The sequence below is a fragment of the Lissotriton helveticus genome, chromosome 4_1 (assembly GCF_964261635.1).
Source record: "Lissotriton helveticus chromosome 4_1, aLisHel1.1, whole genome shotgun sequence".
In the NCBI taxonomy this organism is placed as follows: domain Eukaryota; kingdom Metazoa; phylum Chordata; class Amphibia; order Caudata; family Salamandridae; genus Lissotriton; species Lissotriton helveticus.
Genome location: NC_136063.1, coordinates 1,038,385,934 through 1,038,398,325, shown reverse-complemented (window position 1 = coordinate 1,038,398,325; position 12,392 = coordinate 1,038,385,934). Strand labels below are relative to the sequence as shown.

Genomic DNA, 12,392 nt, shown 5'->3' with positions numbered 1-12,392 from the left:
TGTGAGCAAGATCTTGGGGATGATGGCATCATGCATACACTTGGTCCCAAATGTACGTCTACAAATGAGACCACTCCAAGAGTGGCTACAACAGCAATGGTCACAAGCTACTGGAAGTTGGGAGGATCTAGTGGTTGTAACGCACAGGGTGCAGGAGGAGATAAGGTGGTGGACCAGGGAGAGAATAACAGAAGGGAAACCTCTAACACCACCGTACCCAACAGTGACCATCACCACAGACGCATCCCAGAAGGGGTGGGGCGCACACATGAACAGGCTCAGAGTGAGGGGTCTGTGGAGCCCTACAGATGCAGTGAGGCACATCAACTACCTGGAACTGAAAACTGTGTTGCTAGCCCTCAAGGCTTTTCAGAAGCACCTGTACAACCAGAAGGTGCTAATACAAACGGACAACACCACAACGATGTTTTACATAAACAAACAGGGGGGAACTCAGTCGTTCCCTCTGTCAAACTTGGCACAGGAGATCTGGAAATGGGCTATACCACTGAAAATAGACCTGCTAGCCATACACCTGCCAGGGAAGGACAATGTAGAAGCAGATTGGCTCAGCAGGCAGACTTCGGCGTCCCACGAGTGGGAACTCAATACTCAGGAAACAGAGAGACTATTCAGGAAATGGGGCACGCCAACAATAGACCTATTTGCAACACACCGGAATGCAAAATGCCAGTACTTTGCATCCAGGCAACCAGAGGCACTGTCCCAGGGGAATGCCCTAGGGATAAGCTGGTCGAAAACATTTGCCTACGCTTTTCCCCCCGATACCACTGATCCCGAGGGTTCTCAACAAATGCATGAAGAGCAACATGACGCTCATCCTTGTGGCACCACAATGGGCCAGACAGACCTGGTTTTCTCAGATAATGGAGATGGCGCAGGGGCCACCACACAAGTTCTCAAAAAGAAGACACCTACTCTCCATGGAAAACGGAGAAATCCTACACCCAGAGCCAGAGAGCCTCAACCTCTCAGCCTGGCTCCTGAGGACTTAGAATTCGCACACCTAAAACTACCAGAGAGCACCCTGCGGGTGTTACGAGAGGCAAGAAAGCCCAGCACACGCAAGTGCTATGGGGAAAAATGGAAAAGATTCACTCAATGGTGTTGCAAGAAACAGCTCCAAAGGAAACTGACCAAGGAATCCACGGTGCTAAGGTACCTCACGCACCTAATTAAGGCTAAGCTAAGCTCATCCTCGCTGAGGGTGCACCTGGCAGCGATTGTGGCATACACAAGAGGAGAAACAGGGAGAAGCTTCTTCGCATCCCAGGTCGTAAAAAGATTCCTGGAAGGAGCTAAAAGAATAGCGCCGCCAAAAAGAATGCCGCCACCGGCATGGAACTTAAATGTGGTACTGACGGAGCTCATGAAATCACCTTTCGAACCCATCCACAAAGCATCACTGCAAATGTTAACAATGAAGACGGCCTTTCTGGTAGCAATCACCTCGCTACGGAGGGTGAGTGAACTGCAGGCACTCACACTGCAAGAACCTTACATCCAGATACACAGTGACAGGGTCGTGATGAGAACAGACCCACACTTCATGCCAAAGGTGGTGTCAAGGTTCCACATGAATCAGAGTATTCAGATCCCTAGCTTCTTCCAAAACCCCACCACAAGCGCTGAGAGGTCACTCCACACCCTAGACGCTAGAAGGGCTGTGATGCACTACATTGAGAGAACGAAGGAACACAGGAAAACAAAACAGTTCTTCGTATCCTTCGCAAACAGTTACATGGGCAAACCAGTGACTAAAAACACCATAGCGCGATGGATCGCACAGACCATACAATTCTGCCACAAACAAGCTGGCCAGGAGCTAACTGGAGGGGCACAGGCCCACTCCACCAGGAAGAAAGGAGCAACAATTGCCTTTCTGGCCAACACACCAATTCAGGACATATGCCTGGCGGCAACATGGGCTTCAGTGCACACTTTCACTAAGCACTATTGCGTGGATGTACAGATGAACAAAGAAGCACAAGTAGGACAGAAAGTGCTTCAACATATATTCAACAACCAACGCTCATCTTCCACCCAACCGCCACAAAAGTGAGGAAAACCACTACAAAATCTATGCACAGCATAGTGAATCCAGAAAGATTCACGCTGCAAAACGATTAGTTTCTTGCCTGTCGGTGTAGTTTTGCAGTTTGAAGATCTTTCTGGATTCACTAGCGAACCCACCCGCCTCCGCCAGAAAGATGAGGCTGGAGAAGAAGGTGGAAACACATAGAAAGAAAGCAAGTTGAAACTTAGAAGATACGTGAAAAGATACGTGAAAAGAATTGCGTTGAAAAAACGATTAACAAACATAGCCATGGATTCACTACAAAGACAGAAAAGGAAAGAGACAGAAAAAAGTATCCGAAGATGGTGCCCAAGGGTGGTAGCTTCCGCCGGAAGCACGCCGACGTCACCGAAGGTACACCTAATGGTGGGACGTCGACGCCCACCTGTGCTACGAGAGAAAAAAAAAAAAGAGAGAAAAAAAGACTACGAATCCGGACCCAACCACCAGATTGCGGAATATGCACAGCATAGTGAATCCAGAAAGATCTTCAAGCTGCAAAACTACACCGACAGGTAAGAAACTATTTGTTTCTCATTGTGGACATCTCACCATGAGTCCAGGGGCCCTTTTTGAATATGCCCCAGTGTCTTTAAACTCATGTGGTCCTCTTAGAACTGCAGTGTCACCATAGGTATCTCCTACTTATACACTTCTAGTATGTGGCTGCAAACCTCAGTCCTGTAAATTGATGTGGGCGGGACCCTAACTGCAATTTCTAACTTTTTGCCTCTCCCTCCTACACTGACTTCCCAATCAGGTCAGTGGCACAACGTTCCTCCCTCCCCCTCCCCACTGCCTCACCCTGTTAATACCCATACATTTCATCATTGCTCCCATACAACTAACATAATAGACTTGGGGGGGGGGGGGATATTTCCCTATGGACACATTTTGAGTGCCAAGCTTAATCCTATGGTTGTCCGCAGAGGTGGTCCGAGGGAAATCGTAATTTGTGGAATTCATGCATCTATACTATACATGTGGTTGCAGTGAGCTTACACACATGAAGCTTGCTCCGGGTTGAGCATGTTCTTTGCAGTGGCCATTGTTGCTTTATCATGCTCCTAAGTCTGTTATGTCCAAAACCCAAACACCATGCTCTTTTGGTAGGATCGTGTTCAGATGGTTCAGTGTGTTCTCTCCATAGTGCAGCTGGCCTCTTGAGTCATTCACGATGTGCCATTCTATCACTCTGTGTCCCTCATTGGCTCACCCGCAGTCACAGGTTTTTTTCTTCGCAGTCTCGGTCATTGGGAGTACTTTTTCTTTTGCTGTGCTGTCATAGCTTGTTGTGGACCCATAAGTGTCTTAATTTCATGATTTATTCTTAGGCCTTCTGGGTACAACATGGGATTTTACGCACCCATTTGTTGTCTCTGACTTTATGGGGCTATATTCCCGCCTAGCCTCCTGGACCTCCAGTGTAAAGTCTGGGTATATGGCTTTTTGGTTCCCGAAGTGTCCAGCCAAAATACTGGATCGCGGTCCTGAAAGTACGTCAGACGGGCAGTGATTGGACGGGCGAACGTCCTTGGCATGTATCTGGGTGGCAATGATCGATGTGCTTATTCTTTTGTGAATTGGCCGGAGAAGGGGTGCACTCCAAGCATTACCACCATCATGTCCTCAAAGTAGTTCAAGCCGACCTGTTTTGTTTGACTCCAGCAGCCCCAAGGTGCGACAATTACTTCTCCTCGACCTAGCCTCCACGTTTTCATTCTTGTGCATTATTGATTACTCGGAAGACGCGTTCTATATACAAAAGTTTTTCCCATTATATTGGGCTATGTCTTCATATACGATATTGGCTGTTTTGCTTCTGTCAGACTTTTTTATGTATATATGTTTTGGAGTTCATGAGGTCCCCCATGCTGGTGAGGAAATCTATTTTGGTCTATTATTGTGAGGCTGTACGGTCTTGTTCTAAACCGTGATTTACCTCTGAATCTTCCTTGCATTGACCCACATACGGTCTATCTCTAATGGGTACCATGATCGTGGTCTGCCATCCTGTCCCATTGCCTGTCTCAAATGTCAGCCTTGCTTATTTGTTACCCTTGCCCGTGCTTATTATGAATGTTGGTCCACTTATTTCTCGGCTTAGTTGTTTTCAGGAGCCAATTAGGTGTATTTTATGCTGTGTAGACGGCAAAATCCCTGTAGCCAGCACCCGCGGCACAGTGCAGTTTTGCTGAGCGGTACTTCCTAGACCTGCACATTTTGCAGCTGCCGCGCAGGTCTGCAGCAGGCCGCGCAGCACACTTCCATCCCACGGAGTGATGGACGGCGCTCCGCATCTGCAACACCCCGCCTTCTCCCAGTACCGATCGTCCAGGTGGGACACGAGCCGGTCTCTTCTCACCAATGCTATAGGCATACACGCCCCGCTTTAAAAATGTGTCCCTCCACTTATCCGCCACATTGCAGCTCTCCAGGTGGCATCGCCCTCTCCTCTTTCTCGTGGCTGAAGCTGGTTTCCCCGGCTGCACAGTCACTCTGTTTCTCCAGGATTCAGTCCTTGTTTACCATTGTCAAGGTTAAGTCCCTGCTCTCTTGTTTGGCCCAATGTAGATTTCAAAGCTTCTGTCGTTTTTAGATAGCTTTTTCAAACTTTTAATTCAGGTTGAACACCATTTGTAACGTGGTAGAGTCTCCCGACATCTGCTGTCTTCATTGTCATTATTACTGATTTGGTTGTGACTAATTATTTCAATGGAAATATAGAAGTGTAGGTAGTCACTGACCCAGAATCTGTTTAGTCTCTAATAAGTGCTGGTACTCTTCCACTGAAAGAATTGTGCACGTGTAGAGAAGTGCTGGGACCCTTCTCAGTGCATGGCTGTACCTGATGATTGAAATCACTGGTTGTGACTGGTATTGATCTTCCTTTTGTAGGCTGACCCGATTATGGGAGATTTCTTTACGGCAACTGACGTGCTGATTCTCCAATGAGAGGCCCTCTTGTATATGGCATCATTGTGATGATTTTGTAACCCCCCAGGTTTATTTTCTCTTCACCCGGCACCCAAAAATGTGAAATCCAAAAGGATGACAACTTTAACATGACTGAATATATTTTTCATTTATTGAAGCCCTTGGTCCATTGTTTGTAGTATTCCTGTTGCCCCATTGTCTTACCATAAATACTCTGAATTAAGAGTGGTATATTAAGGTGTCCTAGTGAGAAATAACATTCTTGTCTTCCTCAGTTCAAAAAGCATGGTCTTTTGGAATCCTAAGTAATCCTTTCAGTTACTCATCGCAGGATTTGATTTAGTGAATGGTGTTCACCATCTTTCAACTAATATCTTCTCCAGTTTACAGCTGAGGATTGCCACCCGTGGTGTTGAGCAGTTGGCAGAAGGAGGCAGAATGGTGTATTCCACGTGCTCCCTTAACCCTGTTGAAAATGAAGCAGTCATTGCTTCTTTGCTGGAGAAAAGTGAAGGTGAGTGTTTATTTCCATGTTTTCTTGCTTCAAAGCGTGTTGTGGCTCTTACAAAATTTATAAATACTGCTCTCTTGAGAATTTATTTAGGAATGATAATAAGGCATGAATGGGGTAAGCGAGTGAAGTGGCATTGGACTGTGCAACATGAAGAAAACCACGTTAAAAAATACTTTTATCAGTTAAGTGGATTTTGGTTAGTTTCTGGTATAGCAACATGTATTTCTAATAAAGTTTATATTTTGCAAACGGTATGGAAAAATACAATGGACACTGGTCACGGAGAAAGATAAGGAGATGAAAGATTGGGAACAGTTAGGGCGTTCAAGTGGGTTTAAGAACTTCTTAACCCCTTCGACGCTGATGAAGGAGCGGTTCCGTCATCAGCGTCGGTTGGGCTGTGCTGATGACGGAACCGCTCCGTCATCAGCACAGCCCTCGGGGGGAGCGCTGGCGCTCCCCCCCCCCTGGGGCATCGATCGTTTTGTTTTCAGCTGGGGTCTCAGCGGAAGACTTTCCGCTGCCACCCCCTGGCCCCCCACGCTTCCTGGTTACATCAGCGTATACAGCGCGCGCCGACATCATCAGGAAGCGCTGGACGCGCTGAAAGCCATTTGTTTCCAGAGCGTCCAGCTACCAGGTAGGTTTTGTGGTCTCTGGTGGGGCGGAGGGCCCGTTTCTCGGTGCCTTGAGGCATCGGGGGGAGGAAACAGTGTTTCCTCTCCCCTGATGTTCCAATGCAGGGCATTTCTGGTTCAGGATCGCGCACAGCGTCACGATCCTGCACCAGAAATGCCCCCACTAGACGCCAGGGATTGTTTATTTATTTTATTTATGTGTGCAGGAAGCGACCCCTTGGGCAAGGGTCGCTTCCTTTGGGGCAAATTTAATTACAGACTTTTCTGCCCCCCCTGGGGCAGATCGGCCGTTTTTTTGGCCGATCTGCATCCAGGGGGGCAGAAAAGCCCACTAGACACCAGGGATTGTATTTTAGTTAAAAAGGAAGCGACCCCTTAGGTAAGGGTCACTTCCTAGGGGCCTTCTATGGGTTCCGGAACTCTTTATTTTGGTAGATTTTTATATTACCTAATTTTAGTTCTTTCTTGTTTGTGTTTTGATCTATAACTTGGAGTGAGAACTGAAGACTGACTTGGGTGTTTTGCAGAATCAGAGAGTGTTTATGGGCAAAGAGGCAGACATGGATGGACTCTGAGACCAGCCATAATTAATTCTCTTCCCATGTTTATATCTTGATTTTGCATGTTGCATAAGTGAGGGCTAACAATGAATAGTCTCTACTACATTCAAGAGGCTTTTCTGTCAATCTGCTACACAATCTAATCAAGAAAATGCTCAACATGGGAAAATGTGGAATTCGACGTACAGAGGACTTCTACAGTTCCATCAGAATTATATTTTCCATGCAAGCACTGCAGGGGCTTAAGGCCATGAGTATTTCTGAGAAAGTGCCCTCTTTCTTTCTGCATGGTTGCCCCTACTTTTCGCTGAATTACTCATGTGCTTTGACTGAGTGTGCCCTGAGCTCCTGCTAATCAGGTACCCAGGGCCTATGTTCTTTTCCTAAAATTGCATTGAAGCCTAAACCCAATTGGCTTCTCTGGCCACAGGTCAGCCCCTGGTAAATGGTACCACAGGTACCCAGGGCACTGTGACCAGAGAAGGCCTCTAAGGGCTGCCGCATTTATTGGGCCAACCTTCGAGGTCCTGTACCCTGACACTCTCACACTGCCTTTGCAGGCTGTGTGTCTGGGTGCAGAACAAAGTGAAGAGTCAACATGGCACACATTTCTGTGTGCCATCCCTCCAACCCACTTCCCTTGCATAGATCAATCACCCCTCTAGCTGGGTGCACTGTACCAGTGGTGAGGCGTGCATGAGCCCTCTACCCCTACAGTGTCCAAGTCCATTCTTAGACATTGTAAGTGCAGTGGTGCCATTAAGAGTATATGGTGCTGGGAGTTTGTCATTATGAACTCCACAGCATCAGAATGACTACACTGAAAATTCTGAAAATTGAGAAGTTTGGTATCAAACTTCTCAGCACATTAATCCCACACTGATGTCAGTGTGGGATGTAATGAAACATGCACACAAAGGGCATCCTAGAGATGCCCCCTGAAAACTAACCTACCACTAGTGTCCAGGCTGAGTGGCTGCTTTCAGCTGCCACACCAGACATGTTTCTGGACCCCTGGGTCGAGAACCTGCTGCTATCTGGGGACTGAAACAATGCACATCCTGGGACGAGGTGCCAAGCCTCCTCCCCCAGGATGGGCAGGGTTCACGAAGGGGAAGCTTCAAAGACTTGCCGCCTTTGTGAGCTTCTCCAGGCTACTTGCTGCTCTCAGCAACTGGTCCACATTGCTTCTGACCCCCACTTTGGGCGGGAGAACTGGTGGTAAAAACAAGTGAGGAAGAGAGGTGTGCCCACCTCTTCCAACTCCACCCCTCATGTGGGGGAGGCGAGGTGAAGCACAATTTCTGATAGATACATCTGCCGTGTGGATTACTCACCTTGTGAATATCCCCTTGCGCCAGCAACATTCGGAAATTCTTTTCGTAGCTTCGCGCCGACGTGAACTTGGACGTCATAGAGGCACGGCATCGCTCGCGACTCCGCTGACGTCACCGACGCCTATAATAGGCCCACGCCGGCGTGATGACATCAGTTCCCTTTTTTCCGCGTCGTCGACGCTAACGGTTTTCTGGGATCGTACTGTAGCTTCCTAGTAACTTTGTTACTCTTGTTCTGTTATTGCTGTTTCTATTTTCTTCGAGATGTCGTCGAAGAAGACTGGCTTTAAGGCTTGCGGAGAATGTGGCAAGACTATGTCTATTACTGACCCACATGAGTGCTGCGTCTGGTGCCTGAGTTCCGACCATGACGTCGAGGATTGCCCTTGTTGCAAGAAGATGACCCCAAAGGCCCTACGGGAAAGGGAGACGAAACTCCTCGTGGCAAAACTGAAGAATAAAAAGGTTAAAAAGACTTTGAAGTCTCGATGTCGGCGTTCGAGGTCTCGGTCTCGATCGAAGTCGCGCTCTGAGTCGTCTTCAGCTCATGTTTCGAGATTCTCTAGGAAAAAACATAAGAAGAGGAGCCATGAGTCACGTCATCACTCAGGGAAGGACTCTGGTTCAAGGCCGAAGTCGCAAGTAAAACTTCTTCATAAAGAAGCGGAGGTTTCGGCGTCGGAGGCTCAGGACTCTGTTGGTGAAGCTTTGAATCCGAATTCGCCCGAGTCGCAGAAGCAGATGGCTATCCCTTCCCCAGATCCGTCCAATCCTTCTGGTCAGGAGGATGAAGGTGAGGTGCAGGGGGTTGGTGAGGCCGAGGTTCCGGTGCCTGCGGGTTCGTCGACCCCGGTTCCGGAACTCGGAGAAGAGGTCGACTTTGGGTCCTATCCGCCTCCTCGGGAACAACCCGGAGGACCGTATCCAGATTTTCCGGCTCCCGGTCAGGATCCATCCCAATTCCTGAACGCTATGTTTGGTGTTTATTCCAGGGCGATGTACCCGTCTGGTGCACCTGTTGGTCCCACGGGTCCTATGTCTTTCAACTTGGGTGTTCCCCAGGCTTATGCTCCTGCGCCCTTTATGCCTTTTATGCTGGCTCTTCCACCGCATTGGCATTTTCCGACACCGCCTGTGTTGTCGACGCTGAAGCGTACGACGCCGACTCCGTCGACGCCGGTTCCATCGACGCCGATGCCTACGACTCCGAGGCAGGATTCTGTTCGACCTCGTGTGAAACGACCTCATCCGACTTCGAGTTCGACGCCGGCTCCGGCCCTGTCGGAGTCGGTTCCGGATCCTTCGACTTCTATCGTGAAGGAAATGTCACGGAGAGAAGCCCAGAGACTTATGGAGGAAGAACAATATCGATATGCTGATATGGAGGAAGGAGAATTACAGGAGTCTGAAGATCCTTTTGGGGACCTGGGAGAGGCCAGTGGGTTTGAACTATCTCCTGAGTGGGATTTGGCTTCGGTGTCGACTGTGCCTTCAAAGGATGTGGTGCCTTGTCACACTGTTATCAAAAAGGCGGCAAATTTGTTGAACATTACTCTACCCACTGCTGAGTTTAAGTCGAATCTTCTAACTGAAGTTCTTCACTCACCCTCCTCTTCTATTGAGCCTATGTTGCCCTTTAATGATGCGTTAGCTGAACCCATCTATGAGGTTTGGAAGAAGCCCTTGTCTACTCCTGCGGTTTCTAGGGCAGTGGCGAGGAGATACAGGGTTGCGCCTGGTGACCCTGATTTTTTGTCAACGCACCCCCTGCCTGAAAGTTTGGTTGTGCAGGCTGCCTGCTCGAAGAGGTCTGCTGGTGCTTTTCCGCAGGTTCCTGGGGATAAGGAGTCCAGAAAGCAGGATCAGGCTGCCAAGAAGGTCTTCTCCTCAGCCAGTATGGCGTTAAAGTCAACCAACGCAACTTGTCTGATGGGAAGGTATGTCCATGCCTTGATGGATTCTGTTAAACAGTTGGTTCCGAAAATCCCTGAAGAGGATAGAAAGGATTTTCAGGAAGTGATATCAGACACTCAGGCTGCTGCGAGGCAGGTGATTCAGAGTGGGCTGGACACTGCTGATTCTGTAGCGAGGGTCATGGGCTCTTCCGTGGCCACTAGGAGAGCCGCATGGCTTAAAACGTCGGAGTTCTCTACGGATGTTCAGTCTGTTTTGATAGACTTGCCTTTTGATGGCTCAGGATTATTTGGCAAGAAGGGTGATGCGGCCTTGGAACGTTTTAAAGACAGTAGGGCCACTGCTAAATCTTTGGGTCTTCAGTCCAGGGGTACTACTGGAAGACGCTTCAGAGGATTTGGCAGATCTTCCTTTCGTTCCTACAGACCATCTCAGCAGCAGCCACAGCAACAGCAAAATACGCTGTACAAATCATACAGAGGCAGGCAAAGAGCCCGTCCTAGAGGCCGTCAAGCTTCCTCCTCCTCCTCCTCTTCTTCTCCTTCCCAGCCCCCTGCCAATGCAGCAAAGCAGCCCTAGATCCGCCATTCCGGATCATGTGGTCCCAGTAGGGGTCCGGCTTACCCATTTCCTAGGAGATTGGGAATTGATAACATCGGATCTTTGCGTTCTCAATCTCGTGGGGAATGGGTATGCTCTTCCCTTTTGGGAGTTTCCCCCAAATGACCCTCCTTGCCAGGGTTTTTGTTCGGAGGACCACCTGCTTCTCTTGCAGGAAGAAGTCCTGGCACTGTTCAAGAAAGGTGCAATAGAGGTGGTTCCGGAGCAGGAGAGGGGTCAGGGATGCTACTCCCGGTATTTTCTGATCCCCAAGAAGGATGGCAGGCTCCGTCCGATCCTGGATCTCAGGATCTTGAACCTTTACCTGAAACAGGAAAAGTTCAAGATGCTCACTCTTGCACAGGTTCTTCAAGCGCTGCTGGAAGAAGACTGAATGGTGTCGCTCGACTTACAGGATGCGTATTTTCATATTCCCATCTTGAAGTCGCACAGAAAGTATCTCTGTTTTACGGTTGGGTCGCAGCACTACCAGTTTGCGGTCCTTCCATTTGGTCTTACTACTGCGCCTCGAGTCTTCACCAAGGTGATGGCAGTGGTGGCGGCACATCTCAGAAGGTCGAGGATACCTGTATTCTTGTATCTGGACGACTGGCTGATCAAAGCGGAGTCGTCCGAGAAGGTGCTCCATCATCTGCAGGAGACAACTCAGTTGTTGCACAGGTTGGGTTTTTCAATAAATGTACCCAAGTCTCACCTGGTGCCCTCCCAGCGCATCCTGTTCATAGGTGCGGTACTGGATACAACTGTATGCCGTGCATTCCCTCCTCCTCAAAGGATTCGCGACATACAGGCAATGATTCCTTTATTTTTCAATGGAGCGGTTATTCCAGTCCTGAAGGTCCTTCGCCTGCTCGGTCTGATGGCTTCTTGCATTCTGTTGGTCAACCATGCACGCTGGCACATGAGGGCACTCCAGTGGTGCCTCCGCAGGCAGTGGTATCAGCACAACGGAGATCTCAGGGAGGCAGTGAGGATCTCCAGAGAAACTGCAGCGGATCTGACTTGGTGGAGCGTGGAAGGCAATCTGTCGCAAGGAAAGCCTTTCCAACTGCCTCCATCGGTGGCCACAGTAATAACGGATGCATCCACTCTAGGGTGGGGTGCTCATCTGGGGGACCTGGAGGTCAAGGGTCTTTGGTCTCCGGAGGAAAGGTTGCTTCATATCAACCTTCTAGAGTTGCGGGCGATACGTCTGGCGCTCAAGGCCTTCCTCCCTTCCCTTCGCGTTCAGTCGGTTCAGGTCCTGACGGACAACACGACCGCGATGTGGTACATCAACAAGCAGGGAGGAGTAGGGTCGCAGTGTCTCTGCAGAGAGGCTCTGCGTCTCTGGTCCTGGGTTCAGGACCATCAGATTTGTCTGATGGCAAATCATCTGGCCGGAGTTCAGAACGTTTGTGCAGACAGTCTCAGTCGGCAGTTCTCTGCCGACCACGAGTGGAGGCTTCATCCGGAGGTAGTTCGCCACATCTTTCGGACGTGGGGGACTCCTCAGGTGGACCTTTTTGCCACTCAAGAGAATGCTCACTGCCCGTTATTCTGCAGTCTCCAGTATCCGATGTAAGGAGCCTTGGGGGACGCGTTTCAGTTGAGTTGGGGCTCGCAACTCCTTTACGCGTTTCCTCCCATACCCTTGATTCCTCGGGTTCTGGGGAAGGTTCGCCAAGACCGGGCCCAAGTTATATTGATCGCCCCGGATTGGCCAAGAAGGGTGTGGTACACAGATCTTCTCCACCTCTCCTCGTTCTCGCCGCTCCGTCTCGCTCACAGGGC

At 49.4% G+C, this 12,392-nt stretch overlaps 1 protein-coding gene across 1 annotated transcript in view; it reads left to right on the top strand.

Annotated features, from left to right (window-relative positions):
* The window catches only part of NSUN2 (NOP2/Sun RNA methyltransferase 2), a 506,360-nt gene that overhangs the window by 108,620 nt on the left and 385,348 nt on the right, over positions 1-12,392 (top strand). The window contains exon 9 of the mRNA XM_078687631.1: positions 5,419-5,549. Within this exon, the coding sequence (XP_078543757.1) occupies positions 5,419-5,549 (131 nt within the window). The remainder of the gene's footprint in view (positions 1-5,418; positions 5,550-12,392) is intronic.